We start from the raw sequence: 20,909 nt of genomic DNA on the forward strand, positions 1-20,909 counted from the left end.
CGCCTTTATCAGTAGCAACCTTCCTCTTCTCAGCTTGTCTCTTACCAAGACATTAGAAGTCACCTTTCCAAGATGTAGTGTGTAAATTTGCAGAGGTTTGTGCTAAGCTAGTGATAAAATAATTATTCATTACAAACTTCAGAGTACAGAAAAGTCAGCTAATTTTTCATAATATACTTACTGGCATTACAGTTGAATAAATTTACTGGATATGATGATTTTGAACAGCATTTCTTATCTTATTATTTTCTTATTCTTCTGTTAGCAGCATATTGCTAACATTCTTGATAAATTACCTAGAGTGGTTTCAAATAATTCTGTCATTTTGGGAAGATTAATTTATACTGTTAACTGTTCAGCCAGTCTGTTTACATCTAGTGCTAGCTCACATGAGGTGAGATAGATTAGGTAATAAACCCATACAGCTGTATTAAAAAAAATCATTGGAATGTAATTGGGCTCTCCCTACTATTTTTTTTGTCCCCTCCACCCAGAAAAGTATTGATAGAGACGTCTAAGAAGTTGTACCATCCTAGAGGGGACGCAGTAACAATATTAACATGCCTGCTGTGGCGTCTGTACCTAAGGAGCTATATCTCTGTACTTCATTGAAAGATCTCAACAAGAAGACAGAAATAAAACCTGAAAAGACGAGTACAAAGAGGTATATATTTTAAATTTATTTTAAATTAATATTAGAAGTATTAGTGCTACTTTTCTGAGCAGGTTCCAGAACTGTGTTGTAGATTTAAATTTCCTCAATTATTTCTGTTAGATATAAAATCTTTGATAGTCTTATGCCTAGATCTCTCACCTATCACATTGGATACGCTTACTGCCTACAGAAGGTAACTTCACATACTGCCAAAACATGACTTGGATAGAACAAGATGCCCATCAAAATTTGTGTACTTTGAGACAAGGCTACATAAATGTGAATTCTTAAATACAATAAAAGGTTTAGCAAAAGCATGAAGAGAAAATATTTTGCCTCTAGCATTTTTAGACAATCAGTGATTTAGTTTTATTTTTTCCTCCAAAAAAAAAAAAGTGTTCTTTTTAGGAAGGAAAAGTACTTTTTTCCATTTGTCAGTATTCTATTTAATTATGGAAGATTTTAAATAAGGGTAGTAAACAAACTAGCAGAGAAACGTTACTTGGAGGAGCATTACTGTAATTCATATTTAATGAAAGCCTTATATTAAGATAATAAAAATCAAACAATATAAGGGCAGAGGCTGTGAACACTTAAAATGGCATCTTGTAATGAAAAGGTGTTTGGGGACAAGTCAACTCTCACATGCTTTACTCCTCTGATTTCAGTTATGTGCAGAGCGCCCTTAAGATTTTCAAGGCAGCAGAGGAAAGCAGATTGGACCGAGATGAAGAAAAAGCTTACATCCTATACATGAAATATGTGACTGTTTATAACTTTATTAAAAAGAGACCCGATTTTAAGCAGCAACAGGTATAAAACCTTTCTGACTGACCTCTTCTGCATTGGTAGAAGTACTAGAAGTACAGAGAATTACACTGATGCACATTCAAAGGATTATGCTGGTATTAAGTAAACTGTCTCACCTATGTCTCACTTTGTTCCTTCCTATTTTTGACCAGTCTATTGTTAATTGCTTTTACAGTTTGCTTTTAATACACAGAAGGTATGTAAATTTTCAGATCTGTGAATATTTTTTCAGGGAAAGGTATTCCTTTCATCTTTCCCAAACTTTTTTTGGTGCAGTTGCCTTGCCTAGCCTTCATTTATTAGTGCTGTAGAACAATTGTACTTAGAAACTCATATTTGAGAGGAAAATATTTTAATTCAAAACAGTTCCCTTTTTTTTAGCATTAATATCATTATAATACCAATTCTCTGTACATTAGTGGCTCTTGATATGCACGGAAGTAGGCGTTACTAAGCTGTACTATTAATACGTGGGGTGATGCTTGTAATTTTAGGATTATTTTCATTCAATTCTTGGACCTACAAATTTAAAAAAAGCTATTGAAGAAGCTGAAAGACTGTCAGACAGCCTTAAACTCAGGTACGTGAATACAGTTAACAGATGAGATGTTCATTATACCTGAAGCCTGTACATGTGCAACTGGAGGTTTTAATGCTGTTTAGTAGTAAAGGATTGCACTTGAGTAGATCTTAGATATCTGAAACTTTTGAGAGTTTAAATTGTTTATCCACAAGAGTCTGCTATTAGAGATAATTTTTGTCATCACTTACTCCCAATATCTTGGCACTGTATACATTGTGTCTTAATTCTTGGTAACTATGATTTGTTGATATTGTGTCTTATTTTTGTTTAATGACTAATAAAAAGAAACCACAAGATATAAACTATATATATGCTAGAGATGATCAAGAGCAATTTCCTCCTTAACCTTCTTCATCATAAGGTCATCTGAAACCAAATATACTAACAAATGTTCCTAATATTTACGTATCTTAAGAAGTCCTCCTAGTGTGGATTTAGTTTACACTAACAAAACACATTTTTTGATTCTTTAAGTAGCTGTTACAGCTTTTCTCTCCCTCTCTCATGTGGAGACCGATATATGGAAATGCATAGTTTTGCCAGTATATAACTGAGATGATGTTAACGGGCTTTTAGGTGACTCGTTGCCAACTGCCAAGTTACATGTCTTGGTGCCCTAAGCCACAAAATTGTGTTGGTAAGAAGTTGTGAGGTAGAATCTATCTTTAGGTGGTATTTAGTGCAGTAGGTCTTGCTTCCAGCCTTAGCTGCTTGAATCCTTAGCAACTTTCTTGACCCTTTCTGACCCTTTTAACTCTCCCATCAGCATTTCCCTTCCAATGCCCACCCCACCCCCTCGCCCCCCAAGAATTATTGTGAAAGCACATTCTATGCCCTTTGAAGTGCTTCATCCATAAAGTTAGTTTTGGTGAACAAGGAAGTGAAAGTGAAGTTACAGATATATGAAAAAAAGACTTTCCAAAGAGGTCTCATGATACTATGCATGAAACAATCTTTAGGTTTTCCTTATTTTTAGTTGAGATTCTTACAATTCAACAGAGGTACGAATTGATTGTGAGAGTAAACACTGATAGAATTACAGAAAACCAAAATTATTTAGAGACTTACTGTTTAGTAACTTGTGGCTTTTTATGAAAGGAACAGAGTTTTGAAAGTTGACACAATTAATAACATTCAACTACTCTGGGCAAAATGTATGTGTATTTAAACGGGACACAAATGAAACATGACCCCTGTGTAACTACAGTAGTGGTTCAGGGAAATATTTCGTATCATTTCTTCTCCAGGCAGTAGGCCAGCAAATAGTTTGAATGTTAATTGTTAACTAAAAGTGGAGCTGCTGAAATATCATTTGTATAGGAGCAGGAATACCTACATGAATGACCTACTATGTGCTTCAGAGGCATAAATGGGAAATTGATGGGTAAATATTCCATATTGACTGAATTAAACTAAAATCTGAAATATGCTTTAGTGCCATTAACTTCAAATGAGAACAAAATGCTCTGTTCTAACTTCTGATGCCTTCACCAAATCAAGAAGGTTGTGTAAAACACAAAATTACAGGCTTGCAGCTCTTTCCTGTTAGCGGCCAATTAGTGGCATAGATTTGGAGGCAGAATTTGATTTAATGATCTAGTTTATTAACACAGTACTTTTGATATGAAATACAACTATGTTGTCATTTTAATCCTGATTAGGCAACATCTGATTAAAGTGAGCAATTACTAATACAGTTCGGTGTTTATGTTTCAGTGCTTGGTTTTCAGTCATCAAGATTGTTAGTTCAAAACATTCTCTTGTTTTATGCATCACTAGTAACCTTTAAGCTTCTGAGCTATATTAAATAGGATAGAACACTATTTAACAGTGATGTAATTATACCAACCTGCAGTTGGTGCTCTAAGAGCCATAGTTTAGAGGTCACTCTACACACAATATTGTGATTGTCCTTACAATAGCAAAAGGCTGGGAGGTTAAATTTTAAAGTCTAAGGCTTTCTGAAAAGGGCAGCTGTATACTAGACCTAGGTCCACCAAAACTCTCAAGTATAGATGATTCTTGCATTGAGTTCACTGTAGCCCTGTGTTTGAAACAAACAGCAGGGCACAGTGAGGATGTAACAGCATTATAAAGTCAGCCTTCATTCTGAAGGTAGTAGCTGCTACCATATAAGTAGTTCTGATCAGACTTCTCAGAAAAAGGAAATTTAGATAACTGAGCTGACTTACTTCTAACTGTTGTTATCTCTGTTGCAAAACCAAATAAAATACCTGTGGTGATTTTTATAATATATTGAAGTTTACCTGTAAGTCACCAAATACTTTTTCCTCTACAAAATGAAAAACCTATCACATTTAGTGACACTATAGCTAAGCGTGACCCTGGGTTTAGGGGAAAAAAAAATAGTTAGCTTTAAGAGCAGTGGCTATGAAATAGAACCCAAAACAAAATTTAAGGTTAAGAAAACCAGCCCGAGAGTGGGATAAATAATATCATGGAGTCATAGAGGAAAATAGGGGGTTTGGAAATACAAAAATTGACAATACTTTAACTTTTTTAAAAATTTACATTCTTTTTTTCTTTTCCTTCTGAAGACTTGATGATTCTGATGTTAATTATCCAAGGCTAGTCATTAACACAATATTGTGGAAAGAAGCTAGTTTTTTTTTCTCAATAGATATGAGGAAGCTGAAGTTCGGAAAAAACTTGAAGAGAGGGACAGACAAGAGCTGCAGAAAAAGCAAGAACCAAAAGATGATGGAAAGAGTTCAGCCAAAAACTCATCAGAAAGTGCTGTGGATTCCAAAGGAAAAAGCCAAAGGGTAACTGAAGATATTTACAAACTCTCTAATTCAGTCTAAATGTATAGTTCTAATCTAGCATTCGATCTCTACTAGTAGCTGTTTCCAGTTCAGAATCACAGGGTTTTTTTTTAAATTAGCTTACACGCGCCATAACCCTTCCTTGACATTTCTTTGGAAGATGTTGAGTCCTACCAACCTCCAAGTCTTGCGTAAGACAGGCTTTCTTTTTTTGTAAAGCCAAATTCTGTTTTATATCAGAACTACCTAGTGTAAGAAACCCAAGGTAATGGTAATAAGCTGATGTTATCATGCCTCCTCTTTAGGAGAGAGCTGACTTTTCAGCAATAGTGTGGAAAGAAACTCATTTCTCTGCAAATACTTCACAGATTTCTAGCAGATGATGCTATCCTAGGTTGTATTGCCTTTTTAATTGGTTTCTGTCTAGGTAGGGCAGCAACCGTGGTATCTATTTAGTACATTCATCTTTAGAAGAAGCTGCCTTTTTCTAGGTTTCTTCCTGTGGCTTAGACTCTGGTCAGCCAGTTTCCTTCAGGCTTTACAAGAGTCAGTGTCTGTTGGCCATCTTGGTTCTGAGTATTAGATATTAAACCAACTTTCTTTTTTCCTTCCCTTACAACACAGATTAATGGTGAGAGGAAGCATTCACTGGAAAGAAAGGATCAGCCTGACAGTCTGACTGGTAAGAGAGGGAATGTTCACACAGATGTGAAAGGTTTCCATATGACTATGCACTTATCACCTAAGCAGCTGCAATTCTTTAAGGAGTTCTTTCAAAGTCAGGGTATTTTGATGAAATTCTAGTATCCTGCATTTCAGTAGCAGCAACTTAGTAATTAAGCTGTATTGCAGCCTTCATCACTTCTCTTGAACTTAGAAAGCTGTGCTTAGTTTTTTCAGCAGTTTAATAGCTGAAGCTGAACTAGCCCTGAAGTGGTCAAATTAGAAAGAAAAGTGTCTCCTCAACTGGTAAGAAAAAAATCTAGGCAAGGCGAAGTGTGTCAGCCTTCTTAGTTAAATAATAAATTTTTCTTTCTACCTCCGAACTTTTTGGGTTTTGTTCCTGTAATAAATATATGGAAGTGTTCTCTAGAGTTTTTAACTGCAGAGGAGCATCTGTAGCACGTAGCTTACAAATGGTTGACTGTATAGTTTGATGTAGATGAGACCACAAGTTAAACTAGTTTATCACTGAAGTGTTCAGCGTTCTCTAATTCAGCAGGTGAGATACAGTAGTGGGAGCAAAAGGTCCAATGTTTATTCGATAGCGTCTCACCTCCGTGGCTCTGTAGGTCTCCTGTTCTGTTTCATCTGTTTGCAGTCTTGGTTGCACCAGTCAGATGTAGTCATAGCTATCTCCCATTTATAATGTAGCTTTTTACGTCTAATAGCTTCTCTATTTCCAGGAGCAGTCACAGCTGAGAAACTGTTTGCAATGATGTCGGACAAAAATATTGAATTGATTATAATGGATGCTCGAAGACTGAAGGATTATCAGGAATCCTGTATTCCAAGATCTATCAGTGTCCCAGAAGAAGCTATCAGTCCTGGGTATGAAATAATGTTAAATAAAGTGAAATATTTAATTTTATAATTTTATAAGTTGACTGGAAAAAAGATTATGTGCTTTTAAATCTTGTACACTTAGTTTTGCAGTCCCTGATGTATACCAGTGGGTAAGATGTATCTGCACAGCTCTGTTCTTGCATGTACTGACTTCAAGCCAGAGTATATGTATTTTATCCAAGCACATATACATGTATGGATTATGCATTGTTACTTGAACATCTGTCTTTAAGTGCATGTTAATACATTTCAGAGTTACTGCTAATTGGATTGAAGCTAGACTCCCAGAGGATTCTAGAGACCCATGGAAGAGGAGAGGGCACTTTGATTACGTTATACTGCTGGACTGGTTTAGTTCTGCCAAAGACTTAAAGCTCGGAACAACTCTTCAGAGTCTGAAAGATGCACTTTTTAAGGTTGGCAAGTTTCATGTTTCATATTATTTCATCTCAATAAATAAGGTCTTAAAGCACGTGTAATTATAAAATCTATGGAAGACGTAATGACACTAAGTGAACGTCTTGGTTCAATTTTCAAAGACTGCTTATTTTGAGAGCAGGAGGGTAGTCTGAAGTTTCACTTTCCCATGCTTATGCTCTAGTAGAGGACAGTATGCTTTACTGAATAGGTAAACAGCAGAATGATTCAACTCCCCTGTCAACAACTAGCTCATAAACTTCAGAGTTCTTGGCTGACAGAGTTATTTGTGAAAGCACTTAGTACCATTTGCCAGAAACATTGTCACCATCTTTCCTGTATTAGCAACTGTAATTCCTTATTCCTGGGAAACTGGCTGGCCACCCGCACAGGCAGTTTGAAGAAGGCTGCAGGCCTGTCAGCCAGGCACTTCCTGGAACGGAGGGGTTTCGATGAAGGAGACCCCAGAAATACTTTGAGCATGGTTAACTTTCCTGCATTATTGAATATAACTTTTAGAGAAACATGAACTTAAATTTGAGCTTCATCAGTGCAGGGAGCTTATAGGCTCAATATTAAGCAGATGCTCAACATTTTCAAGTCAGAACACTGGCTGTGTTGGCCCTACTTTTTATGTAAGTGGCTCTTTTGAAAGACTGCACATCTTTGTTACCTAAACATTCAAGACTGGTGTTCAGAGATAGTTCAGGCAGTTCTTCCTCTTTATTGCTGTACAGAATATTCTCCAAGCCTCTCTGCCTTGTTCACGTTCTAGAATTGAGGACCTTAGGAGGAGAGCAGTCTGGAGCCTGAACTCTTAAGGGTTTTTCAGAAAGTTAACGTTACGCTTTCTAAAGCCAATGCCCCTAATCACTTAGCAGAGTTATCAGATAAGAAACTGAACCAAATATTATAATAAAAATATTTTTCTGCATGGGGATCATTAACTGAAGTAGTAGTAAGTGGTTCTTTCTGTATTGGAAATATTCAGACCCTGTTGCAGGTAGAGCCAGGAACCTAACTGTGTTGGGCATTTTCCAAACACAGAGAGATCCCTTTTCCCCAAAGGGTTTTTGCAGCCTGTTTAATTCTTTTTTTAAAAATGTCAAAAGTAACCTGTCTCAATGTAATGACTAGACAAGAAATTTCAACAACACTGTTAAGATGTAAAAGTTTCTTCTCTATTTTTAAATAATTTGATTTCTAACCTTTTCTTATAGTGGGAAAGCAAAACTATACTGCAGAATGAACCTTTAATTCTAGAAGGAGGTTATGAAAACTGGCTCCTTTGTTTTCCCCAGTACACAACAAATGCTAAAGTAACTCCACCCCAGCATGGCAGGAATGAAGCCGTGACTGTTTCTTGTAAGTATAAAGGCTGACGCCCCCCTTCTCCCCCAAGTGTTTATAATTGTTGGATGTATCTTTAATCCATTCAAATATGTTCGGAATAGCCTTGTTCTGGCTAAATCTAAGTTTTGGGGTGGAACATGGGGGTCATTTTGCTTCTGTGTTTTTGTTTTAAGAGCTCTCTCATGCTTCCCTCCTCTCCCCTCTCCTACAGTGGATTTTACATATCCATCTCTGGAAGAGCCAGCTCCTGTTCCACCTGTTGTTGCTATAAAGCCATCTCCAACAGAAGTGGTTGAAAATGAAGAAACAGGAGATAATTTGGAAGAGAGACTAAAAACACTTAACAGACCAAACGTACAGGATGCTGCTGTTCCAAAATCTGACAATTCCTTTGTAGTTAATCCGGTATCAATTACAAGAAGTATCCCTGAGGTAAGATGTATTTCTTTTTTTCAGAGTTAGTATATGGTTAATCTGTTAGAGATCCATTAGATGCAGAAGCCTAAATCTACAAGGAAACATACTCAGTGTTTGTTTTAGCCTTGTATGCAAGTACACTGGTACAGAGACTATTGGTGGTCCGTGAGGCCACAGTAGCTAATCTACAGAACTTTATGAAACTGAATATACTTCACATAATTGCAGAGCTTTTTATGAATGTTTTTGTATGAGCACCTAAGAAATTGAAGGTCAGCAATTGATTATAAATTCAGAAAGTCTATAAGCAAACTTTTCTACTTAAAACATGTGTGATGAAATATAGGCAGGGCAGTTAGACCATGGCTTACCTTGGCTATTCTAAAAGTCTGCTTTCCAATGACTGCATCTTCCTTCAAGTAGTTAAACATTTAGGTGGCTTGTCACTCTTGGCCCAGTAGTGGAAGCATAGGGATTTGTTTCTTCCTTTCATGGGGATAAAACTTTCTAAAGACATCTTTTTAGAGTCCTTGCACTAAAATAATTTTCCTTAGGAGACAAGGCTAAAGCTAGACTCTTTGCTTTCACCCTTCTAGATACTGCCTTTAGTACAAATTTCAGCCAAAGGACCCTAAACTGAAAGATTTAAAGCCCTTCTTTCTGTTCTTACCTGAACCAGAGAGGCTTTTATTTCTTCAGAACTTCTGCTTCAGTACCAAACCCACCTTAGTTTCCTAGGTCTGAGCATAAGTCCTTAAATACCTCTTCCCATCAAGCAGATCTGCTTTAATCACATGCTCTGTCACATGACTGAGAGCACCACACCCAAATTAGGCTGCTTGATTGCCCTGAAATGCTCACCTTTGAAAGCTTGAAAATAGAGTTGTAGTAGTTAGTGCTTAATGCTGTCCTTATGGTTCTGTAGGGCTTCTTGATCCCTAGTTCACATCTGTAAGTTAATTGAATACCTAATTTTAGTAACAAGCAATTTGAATTACCAGATTTAATGAAATTGAAAGTTCACTACCTCTCTAGCAGGTCAACTGTATATCACCTCTGTTTTTCTTATAAATCTTAGAGAAAGCTTTGCTAACAGGGCAGTAATAGCTGTAGTGAATTGTTGTTGTATGCTTTGTGTTGCAGGTTGATCGTACTAAAAAGCCTTTGCTAAAAATCCCTGATGATAACAGGCCAAAATCTCAGAGTACAGTCAGTGACAGCCAGCCTGTTGAGAACGGACGAATAGTTCCAGACCGGTCCACAAAGCCTTTACGTGATGCAAAAAGTGTTCTGACAGAAGAAGAAAAAAGTCGTGTACATGCAGAAACTGCTGCTCTGTTAGAGAAAAACAGACGGGAAAAAGAACTTCGGGAGAAGCAGCAAGAAGAACAGAGAGAGAGGCTCAAGAGAGAAAAAGAAGAACAAGAACAAAAAGCAAAAGAAGAACAGAAAGAAAAGGAACACAAAGAAAAGCTGCAGCAATCCAAAGAGGACAGAGAACAGGAGAGGGATGAACAAATGAAAAGAGAACAGGAGGAAAAGGAACATGAAAGAGCACATAAAGAAGCAATGGAAGCAAAAAAGCAAAATAAAAATGAACTAGACAACATTGGTGCAAAAAAGCTTGAGATTGACAAAATGTCTACGGAGGAAAGAGAAAAGGGAACTCGAACACCAGAAATGCAGAGACGGGCGCTGGGTGATGCACCTCAGACCTTTGTGACTGTTTCAGGCAAGGTTAGTGAAAAACAGAAAATCATCACCAAATGTAATTATTCAGGATGATATGCGAATGCATGCTCTAGTATCAATCCGGAAATTTTAAATGCATCTTGGATTTTTATTTAGGCCAGTTTTTGCATAAGTGTAGAGGAGAAAGTTAAAGACACAAAGAGTTAGATTATTCTTTTCTTGCAAGACAGCCTCGATGCTTGCTTGTAGGTGGGCAGCATGGAATCCCCGTAGGATAACAAGACTTCCCACTGACATGGAGCTAGAAGGGATAGTCCATAGGCTGCAATCCTCTTTCAAAAACAGAGACGGTGGAATTTTATCTCTTGTACCACCCAGTACTCGATGTTACACTGTTGTAACACGTGCTGGGGACAGAACTGTATTATCATAACAAACTCTTTAGTGCCCCCAGCTGCATCAGTGCTGATATAACAGCATTTTGTTGACTGGCACAGGAAGCAAAGCAACACACTAATCTAGTATTTTTGCTGAGAACAGTCCAGTTCCAGCTCTTTGTGGGGGGCAGGGAGGTGTGTCACAGTCCTTCTTTTCTCAGATTCTTGAAAAAACATTCCAAAATTTCTGGGAGCGTAGAAATCAGCTGATGATGAAAGAAGAGCCATTTGTGAAGCTGGGTCAATAACAGGAACAGCTGTCTTTAAAACCATTTATCAAGAACATGCATTAGGGTATTTTTCTCTCCCGTTGCCATCGCAGTTGTTATTTGACCAAACTTCAGTGCTTGTGTAATGCAAATGCACAAGCAAGGAAGCCAAAATAAGTCTTCCCGGGCAACCTTAGCACAGTCACTCTGGAGCTTTTGACTGACGGAGCAACTTCACATAATCCCAAAATGACTGCCTATGATAAAACAAAGTCATGGTGTTGGCTTGACAGTTTGCCTTTTTCATGGAGAGGCTTTGTCACAGTGAGGAGGAAAAGGGGAAAAAGTCTTTCACTTAAAAACAAATTGTAAAACCCACAGCTTTTAGGCAGGAAAGTAGTGTAGGTGGAACTTTAGTTTTGCACATTATTTCTGAGCTCTTGAAACTACATAACAGACTGTCTTACGTAATGCAACACTGAGCTACAGAAGCTATTCCAGGGAATTGCCTATAGCATAGACTAGGAAGCGAATAAAAATGATGTGCAGCTACCTGCTCTAACCGCTGCTTTGTGGCACATGCATTTCACAACCAAAAAAGAAAATATAACTCTGCTTTTTCCGTACTTTGTGTTATCAGCATTCTTTATTGACATTCCAGATGAAAATTGAAAGCCTTCTCTCAAAATCTTTTACAGCATACTGGGGTTAAAGGACAACCAGACAGTGGAGCTCAAAAGCCAGGACCCCTTAGAGAGGATTCTGAACAAGATTCTGAAAGACTTAAAGTAAATACGATGTGTTGTATGTAGCCAAAACCCATTGAGCAGAGATGCTTTATGATTATTGTATTATGTTAAATTCCACCTCATTTCAATTTTTAAAGTCATCATCTTAAGAAAAGGCTATGCCATGTTTATAGCTGTTTGTTTGCTCTTTTTATTTGTCATACTCATCTGAAAAAAAATTTGAAGCTTTCAGTAGGAGTCTTCCTGTGTTTCTGATGGCATTAACAAGCATTCCACACTCGTTCGTCATCTCATGCATACTCCTTCATGTACCGCTTCGAAAGGGAGAAAAGGCCGTCCCTATGTGTTTAGTAGAAGCACATACTCCTAATAAAGTAGCTTCTTTAGGGAAGAAATTGTGTATTCAGACTTCTGTGAGACTGGATTGTCCTTTTTTTTTTTTTTTCTGGAGCATGTCAACAAATGGGTTTTGTTTAAATTGAGTGGCAGAAAATAGTAGTACCATATTACCGTTATGATAAACTGTATTTCCAGCTATAATAAGGAATTCTTATTGAACTGTTTTGTGCTGTATCATGTAACTGTCTAGGGAAGTCCCAGGCAGCTTGCTGCTCTGCATAAGTTACTGTACGTACCTTACCCTTCTGTTTGTTTATTAGTCTCAGCGGGAGCCGTTAATGAGAGCGCGCAGTGAAGAAATGGGAAGGATAATACCAGGGCTGCCTGCCGGCTGGGCAAAGGTAACCTCTGTTCTGACGTTACACTCAAGTTGCTTTGGGCAGTTTCATAATGCCTTTCAGTTGTGTCTTATTTCTGAGTTAGATCTTCATTGACTTTTTTTTTTTTTCCCAATTATTTTTTCCCCTTCAACTTCCACATGATTATTTTTTGAATTTTAACATTTAATTGTAATGGAACTAGGAGAGCTCATCTGCTGGTTTTGGTACTAAGCGGTTGCTGTTTAATATGCATTTTGGTGAAAGTGGTGCCTTCCAGTAAATTTAATCCATTAAGTATTGAGGCCAGTCACGACTGTTAACATCTCAGCGTTTGAAAAACTCATGCACTGTTCTTACAGTAGTTTAAAAATAGGTAAGTAAGTTAATGATGGATTTCTACTTGATTTTGAAACCATTTTTTTTTTCCCCAAGTTTCTGGATCCAATCACTGGAACCTTTCGTTACTATCACTCGCCAACAAATACTGTTCATATGTATCCACCAGAAATGGCTCCTTCATCCACTCCTCCATCAACCCCTCCAACTCATAAACCCAAGCCACAGGTGACTGTTGAACGAGAAAGAGAACACTCCAAACTGAAGCGCTCCTACTCTTCCCCAGATATAACCCAAGCCATTCAGGAGGAAGAGAAGAAAAGAATCCCTGTAACTCCTGCAGTCAATCGTGACAACAAGTACGTTCGATCAGTCACACCACAGCTCAGGCAGTGTGATAGCATATAGGACTTCCTTTGTGTTTAACCACCTGAAATTAATTAGTATCTTCTAAGTAGGTTTGAAAGGATGCAAGAGCGATAAATTCCATTGCTAAACGTTGGATGTGTAGGGCAGTTATCTTTTGAGGATTAATGTAATTGTTACGTATTGACATGAATTTCAGAGGTCACGGTGTAATTGGACAACAGTTGCTTTTTAAGTTGTGGTATTTGTGGTAACATATTAAATGCCAGGCTGCTGACAGCTTGTGAAGTGCAGAGTTGTCAGTTTTTAAACTGAGTTAAATCAACAGCTGATTCTTCATCAGTGAACCTAAAAAGAAACCAAAACCAGCTGCTGGAGCCTGTGACTCAGCCTCATTATAGCCAGTGGGTATGGATTTCTCACTGCTGCATTGACTGGTTTTGAATACCTTAAATGGTGGCGTTTGGTGACATCTTGTGCCAGGGTGTTTCCCTCCCTTTGAAGGAGGGTGGTTCTGTTGGTTTATGTGCACAGCCTTGTCAAGTCTGAGACTCCTAAAAAATAATTTCTTTCCTACAGACCAGTCTGTTACACTAAAGCGGAAATTTCAAGACTCTCCGCATCACAAATTCGGAATCTGAACCCCGTGTTTGGGGGATCGGGACCAGCTCTTACGGGACTCCGTAATCTAGGGAACACTTGCTACATGAATTCCATATTACAGTGTCTGTGCAATGCACCTCACCTGGCTGACTATTTTAACAGAAACTTGTATCAAGATGATATTAACAGGTAAGAATCCCTTATTCTCATCCTTTAATTTGTAATTAAAAGAAAAAATCTGCCTTTACAATTGTTAATTCAAAAAAATCATTTAGTGGGGTTAAGGGGGGAGTTGTTTGGGATTTTAAGTAGGAGGCAAATGCTAACTTCTAAGAGTCTTGACACTTTCCAAATTTGTGTGTGCGACCAAACAGACTTTACTGGAGAGTCGTAATTAAATTGTGCTAATCACATTCGTCAGTATAAATGTACTAGAGTCTCCAAAAACCTAACAGTATATTTAAATAGCAGTTTAAAACAAGCTGGAAACAGCTGGGCCTTCCATCAGCCCGGTCTTGAATGTGGAGCCAAATTACAGGGCCAGAGTACACACAAATTTTAACTCTGTCTAACAGCCAGTTTTCCTTGGTCTAAAGACTTTGCTTTGAAGTTGGTATAACATTTTGAATTGATAAAAATAATATTTAAAAGAAAATTATTTGATGGGCTCACTTGGTGTGTGTTGTTTTTTTCTTGTTGTTGTTGTGTTTAATTGTATAGGTCAAATTTCCTGGGGCATAAAGGTGAAGTGGCTGAAGAGTTTGGCGTAATAATGAAAGCTTTATGGACAGGACAGTATAAATATATCAGTCCAAAAGACTTTAAAATTACAATTGGGAAGATTAACGACCAATTTGCAGGATATAGCCAACAGGACTCCCAAGAATTGCTTCTCTTTCTAATGGATGGCTTGCATGAAGACCTGAATAAAGTAAGCAGTACACTTGTAACAAATTACACATCTGTCAGATGAGCAAGAGAAACCAATTTTTAAAAGACCCTTTTATTTCATAAGAAAATTATGTTACTGGAACCTGGTATAGAAGGAAATGCAAGTATTCAGAGTTAAAGTAGGAATTTAGTTTGAAACAGTGTAAGGTACTGAAGGGAGTAATGGAAGAAGCCTGACTGGGTAGGAAAGGGATGGCTACGCCGCCGTGTTTAAATATTCTTGCAAACATTCAGTAGAGTGCTTGCTTATTATCAGTGAGACTTGCTGGTTTTTATAGATGTTAATATACGGCTCTGGTATTTCAACTTCCGTTATCCAGGCTGACAACAGGAAAAGATACAAGGAAGAAAACAACGATCATCTTGATGACTTCAGAGCAGCAGAACTAGCCTGGCACAAACACAAACAGCTCAATGAGTCCATTATTGTGGCACTCTTCCAAGGCCAGTTCAAGTCTACGGTGCAGTGTCTCACCTGTCACAAGAAGTCCCGAACCTTTGAGGCTTTCATGTATTTGTCGTTGCCGCTTGCATCCACTAGCAAATGTACGCTGCAGGTACGTGGGACTAGAGAGACAGTTCTTGAAGTGAAAACAGTTCTCTGCGACCTCGTTACGATGCTGCTTCTGCTCAGCCTCTCGCTGAAGGGGTTGGTCAATATTCCAGCATAATTTACACTGACCTGAAATGTGAACAGACCTGAAGTTTAAAAATAAATAGGCCATTGCTTGAAAGTTTTAAAATACAAACAGGACGTAAATATTGATGCTGCAGTAGCAGAAAAGACACGTATAGTATTTGCTTTTGTATGTCATCGAATAAATATTTTGAGGTTTTAAACAAAATATTGTAGGTGTATTTTTGGAGGACTTGCAGCTAATTAATATATGCAGTAAAATTCACTTCCACACATGGGTTTAACTCACTTTTCCACATTTTTGTGAAACACAGCATTCAGATAATTGATGCAGGTTAACAACCAAATAGGAAACATTTTTTGCTACACTCTTGTGAACACCCGCCCTTCCCAGTCTGTGTCTGTGTTTTGTTTTAGGAATGCCTTAGGTTGTTCTCCAAAGAGGAGAAGCTCACTGATAACAATAGGTTCTACTGTAGCCATTGCAAAACGCGAAGAGATTCTTTGAAAAAAATAGAAATTTGGAAATTACCACCTGTTCTTCTTGTGCACTTGAAACGGTAAGAGAAACGGAGATCGGTGAAAATTAATTGGGATGAAGTGAAGAGGCTCCGGTTGAGATCAATTGTTCAGCGCAACAGCCAGCCACTTCCGTTAGGGAAAGCTGCAGACGTGTTTCCAGTTGTCATGTCGCAGGAATTTTATTTTGATCTGACGTGTCTTTTATGAGGCTGTAGTTCACAAAGCACTTCCACAAGAAACCTCTTTTCGTTTGTGCTAACGCACACATGTGCAAGCATTAGCAAAACTGGGGGCCAAATGCTTTAGTCGAGATCACGTCCTGGTTAAAAACAGGGCAAACAAACATGCTTAACGTTCTTAAATAGCTTGGGGACAACCTGTAACTTCCAGGGATGCTTTTTTATTCTCTAGATTTTCCTATGATGGAAGATGGAAGCAAAAGCTTCAAACTTCTGTAGATTTCCCACTGGAAACTCTTGACCTGTCACAGTATGTTATTGGTCCAAAGAATAACCTGAAGAGATACAATCTGTTTTCAGTATCGGTAAGTAACCGCGCCACGTGGCAGAGGTCAGCTGGTCTTTCTGCCAGGCTTGGCCTGGGTGACCCGGCTAGGTTTCCAGGCTGTCCACCTGGTGGCAGATGAAAGCGGCATTCTACACAGAATGGCTGTAGTCAATAAAAATCTCACATTCTAGTTTATTTCCCAAAGCAGGGAAGAAGCAGCAGCTTTCGAGGCCGTTAACTCTTTTCTTCTGTTTCAGAATCATTACGGCGGGTTGGATGGAGGGCACTATACAGCCTACTGCAAAAACGCTGCCAAGCAACGCTGGTTTAAGTTCGACGACCATGAGGTATCTGAGATATCGGCATCATCCGTGAAATCCTCGGCTGCATACATTCTCTTTTACACCTCTTACGAACAGCGAGCGGTGGATGTGGCCACGTAAAGTAGTGTGGGTTAAGGAAACTGGTTTTCTTTTCTGAAGAGCAAAGTAGGTATGGGAGTGCATATAAATATGCAAAACTATGAATGGGGATGGTTGCAGCAGCTTTTCTGCAAGCAAGCGCTTTGTGGTCAGTACTAGTGCTTAAAAATCAGAAGACTGAGTAATAATGCTTGTGGTAATACTGTGGAACCATTTAAAAAGCGTACTTGCATTACCATTTATTTAAAAAACAACTATTTTTAGTCTGCTCCAAAATTAAATTCTAGCTTAGTCACCTGAAATCTATTAACAAGTAGTTTAAAATGTCTTAAAAAATCCCAAGGCATATCTTGATTTTTATTTTTTTTCTTTCACTGTTATGGCCTTTTCACATTTCTAACCTTAAGCTTGATTCTACTGTGAATACTCTAGAATGATGTAAACAGTTAGGAATGTAAGTGTACATATTGATTGCATACTTGCACATCAGAACTATGTATATAATAAAATGTTGTCCTTTTTTGTGAGAATCTCTCAAACTCAGAGGATTGTGTTTATTTGCCAGCTCTAAATGATTGCAACACTACTTACTAAAAAAAGCAGAGCTGTATTTTTTTGTTAGCTTTTGTCAATATTTGTGCACTTCAGAGTTATTCTAAACAAACACGATTTTCCTTTTTAATTTTTTAATATAAATTTTCATGTACACATGCATTAAAAACCTTAATGACAAAATGATTTAAAAATATATCCTGTTAAATGTATGTTTGGGTTTGGTGTTTTCATTCTCAGCTAGTTGTGTAATGGTCAGGATTCTACATAATGACAGTGTGAATCATATTCACACAGTTTAAAGGTTCTTCAGATGAAAAAAATGCTGCTTTGTGTAGAACTGATCAGTTTAGAAACTATTTTGGTTGCATTCTTGTGCATTTTGCTGCTATGGCTTTGCGTTAGTTTTCTCTCTCCGATTAGGTTGGCATTCAAAAATTCTTAAATCCTACATTCTGAGCTTTTACCTGTCTACATGTATGTGTCTTGCTGGTGAAATTAAGACCAGGATTGGTTATTTTCCAGAAGCTTATGTTACCTGAAATAAAGACTCTCAAAACTGTCAGAGGTTAGAGAGGAGGTACTGCTTTATTCGGGCCTGGGTGCTAGGGGTATTTCACCAACCCCTTGGACACCTTTGTATCCGAGTTCCCATCACCTTCAGCCCCTTCATCCACACTTCCTCTCCTCCTGGGGACTGCCATTAAGCCCAGATCTTATTCTGGCCTTTCCAGGTGTTTAGCACAGAGTTGTCCTATGCTACACCAAGAACAACGCCGTTTGAGTGGCTTCCGAAGAGCCTTTTCTAAAGAAAACACGAGAGGGTCACGTGGAGCAATATTAAACCACAAGCCTTTTGCCACTTGGGATGTTCGCTTCATTCCCTTTTCTCTCTTGTCTTAAAAACAAGGTTAATGGTAACAAGGTGGTACAATTCAATGTGCCATTAAGTGGCCATTTCTCTCCATCTTCCAACTTCTACGAAGGCCACCACCGATTACAGCATTTTACCACAGTCTCCCGAGTACCCGAGCCACCCCGGGGGGCCACCAGTTTACTCTCCAATGGTGTAAAATGCAACCCAAGGGGGACGCGTTCAAGATTCTCCCCTGAGAGGCAGAGGTACCCATGATCCTGACCTCCGTTCAAGGACAACGTCCGGACAACCAAACAAACCTCTATCCCCTGCACAGGACAGCTCCTGAGACTAATGGGGATGGGCAAACCAATTTTTAAGAATGCCTTTTAAAATAATAAAAAATCATGGGCCTTACCAGTGTCCTGAGTCAGTCCAGGGATCTGTGGTTCCTCCTCAGGAAAAGTTCCTGATGCTGGCATGAAGGTCCCAGAGATTCCCTGGATCTGCAGGGAACACGGCAGAGGGTCCCTCTTTGGGTGCCAAAATGTTGCTGAAGTACCGGATCAGCACCTCTGAGACCGCTCTGTAGGCACGGGGACACACGGCGCGCTCTAGGGCAGCGCCGGGCGCACACGCAAATCGGCGAGCGCACCTCGGTCCTGTGGGTACAGCCTTCACAGGCCTTTCTCGCTCTACGCTCCTCCTCTTGCCCCGAAAAGGCGGTGTTATTCTCATGATTCCCCAGGAATGTTTTACACAGTGTCCTTCCCACTTGCGCATGCTCTGTCAAGCAGAACTAAATGGGTCGGCGGGCTTTCGAGGGTCTCTAGTGGTTGTCTGTAGTCTTCCTCACGATGTTGAATCCTCCTTCTTGAGCACAAGCCAGGGCCCCTTTTCTGATGCAACCTCTTGTAAAAATCAGTCCTGTAGATGTTCTCTGGGCTCTCCTTAACGTCTGGCATGTGTAGATGGCTTTGTCTCCTTGCTGTCTCCTTGATTGCTGGAGCGTTGTCTCCTTGCCGTCCATCCGGTCTGTATAGCTTTGAGGGCGCTCCTGCTGCTCCTGGGTTCCTGCAGTTTCTACATTCCCCTTTCCTCAGCAAACAGGCTACGTAGAGTTTCACGACCCAAAGTTTCAGTGTTTCACAACCCCCAATTCAAATGTTAGCAAAACCACAACTCGTACAAGAGTAGAAAACTTCACTTTATCACTTAGAAGCTGCAAACAAGTTTGCAGTGCTAGAGGGACAAAAATGACAGTACTAGAATAATGCCTTTGTCTTTCTTTTCTAATGATCACATCATCCCCTGCTCTCTTCTGAAACACACACCCTCCGTGGTCTGGCCAGATGCTTTGACCATAGTACCCTACTGTCAGGTCCTGAAAGGCAACTTAAAGCACCATAATAACCAACCGAGAAACAGGAATGTTCAGACGGTGCATCTGTATGCTCAGCACTTGTGTTCTCTTGAGGGATGTGTGAGGTTTGTCACGGAAAACACCCGTTAGAGCTTGTACAAATGGAGCAGATGCACGGTCCTGAACCGGCTCGGAAACTGTAACTCTTCTGTCTAGAAATGACGTCCTGAAAGACCACCACAGATGATCAGTAATGCAAATACTTGTTTGTTTGTTTGTTGATCAAACAGGACTTGGCTAATGCTGCCAATGAATTCTAATTGCTGCCCCACTCCCTGTTCATTTTCCATGGCTAGCAAATTTGTAATGGGTACAGAGAAGGCCGTGATGGGTGTGGAACAGGAGATAAGCTGTGTCAGTCTGCACTGAGGAACTGGGGATCTTGGTGATCTGGGCATCATCAAAGCTGCACCAGTTTTCAGTGACTGAGTGCCCGCAGAGCGCCATCATCCAGAAAAGCAGAGTGGTTCCGTAACAAACACTACAGTCTGTTCAAACAGAAGTCTCGCTCTTTCTCCTTACAGGCAAAGCTAGGAATTGGCAATCACTTTTTGTTTGCAGTTGGAAAAGATGGAAGATTCTAGGCCCCCCCTTTGGTCTACAGCGAGGAATTTTAATTCCAATAAATGCTTTAAAACAGAGCAAATAGATGATGCTTCTCTATTTTGTGATATTAAAGTCGCTCACTTGGCGGTGAGTGATGGAAACAGAGACCATTTAGTCCTCACTTACAAACAGGATCCATGCAGGAGCAGCCCCTATACCTCCCAGCCTATCTTACCTTTCCTGCCCACTTCATCTGGAATCTCAGTCAGGAACTTGCTCCTTGATTTTCTTGGCAAGCTCCTGTTACTGGACAAAATATTCTCATCGTCTGCTCTAGAAAAGCAAATGCACAAAAATAAATTACAACCCCCAAAGGCTTCGTAGCCATAAATTGTTCAGCTTTACACTTACAGTGAGGCGCTCGTGCACGCAACCACACATCTTTTAGAGTCATTTGACACGGCTGAGTTCTGGCCTCACCGTAGCTGATATGAAGGAATCTTATTCGAGCAAGAGCAGCAAATACAGTATGTTGTAAAAATACCGAGAACAGCAGGCAGAAGGAAGGAGCCAAGGAACGTGTATTTCTTATACAGGACAGAGAACAATGACACTACCAACTGTTCAGCAGTTGGCAGCATTAACAAGGGCTGTTTCAGTTTCTACTAATTCTTAAAAACATTCTTGCCAAAAGTGAGTCCTTGCCTTCCCACATTGGGGAACACATTAAAGAAAAGAAGAAAGACATTGAAAAGCAAGTACTATGGTCATATACAGGCTGATGGCAGCATTAAA

General features: G+C 39.2%; 1 protein-coding gene across 3 annotated transcripts; it reads left to right on the forward strand.

Annotated features, from left to right (window-relative positions):
- Positions 1 to 517: 517 nt before the first annotated feature.
- Positions 518 to 17,501, forward strand: USP8 (ubiquitin specific peptidase 8). 3 transcript variants are annotated; one of them, XM_009952753.2, is made up of 19 exons: positions 518 to 664; positions 1,324 to 1,468; positions 1,960 to 2,045; positions 4,690 to 4,834; positions 5,459 to 5,516; positions 6,226 to 6,385; positions 6,654 to 6,816; positions 8,038 to 8,182; positions 8,382 to 8,602; positions 9,731 to 10,324; positions 11,624 to 11,713; positions 12,334 to 12,414; positions 12,826 to 13,088; positions 13,675 to 13,887; positions 14,419 to 14,629; positions 14,970 to 15,206; positions 15,704 to 15,846; positions 16,220 to 16,352; positions 16,573 to 17,501. In XM_009952753.2, the coding sequence occupies exons 1-19, from the start codon at positions 561 to 563 to the stop codon at positions 16,756 to 16,758; spliced, it is 3,378 nt and encodes a 1,125-aa protein (XP_009951055.1). In that variant the 5' UTR covers positions 518 to 560; the 3' UTR covers positions 16,759 to 17,501. The 3 variants fall into 3 exon arrangements, with proteins under 3 accessions (XP_009951055.1, XP_009951056.1, XP_086327706.1); XM_009952754.2 differs by having other exon boundaries at positions 6,241 to 6,385; XM_086471580.1 differs by lacking the exon at positions 11,624 to 11,713 and having other exon boundaries at positions 6,241 to 6,385.
- The last annotated feature ends 3,408 nt before the right edge of the window (positions 17,502 to 20,909 follow it).

The sequence above is a fragment of the Leptosomus discolor genome, chromosome 11 (genome assembly GCF_034619465.1).
Source record: "Leptosomus discolor isolate bLepDis1 chromosome 11, bLepDis1.hap2, whole genome shotgun sequence".
In the NCBI taxonomy this organism is placed as follows: domain Eukaryota; kingdom Metazoa; phylum Chordata; class Aves; order Leptosomiformes; family Leptosomidae; genus Leptosomus; species Leptosomus discolor.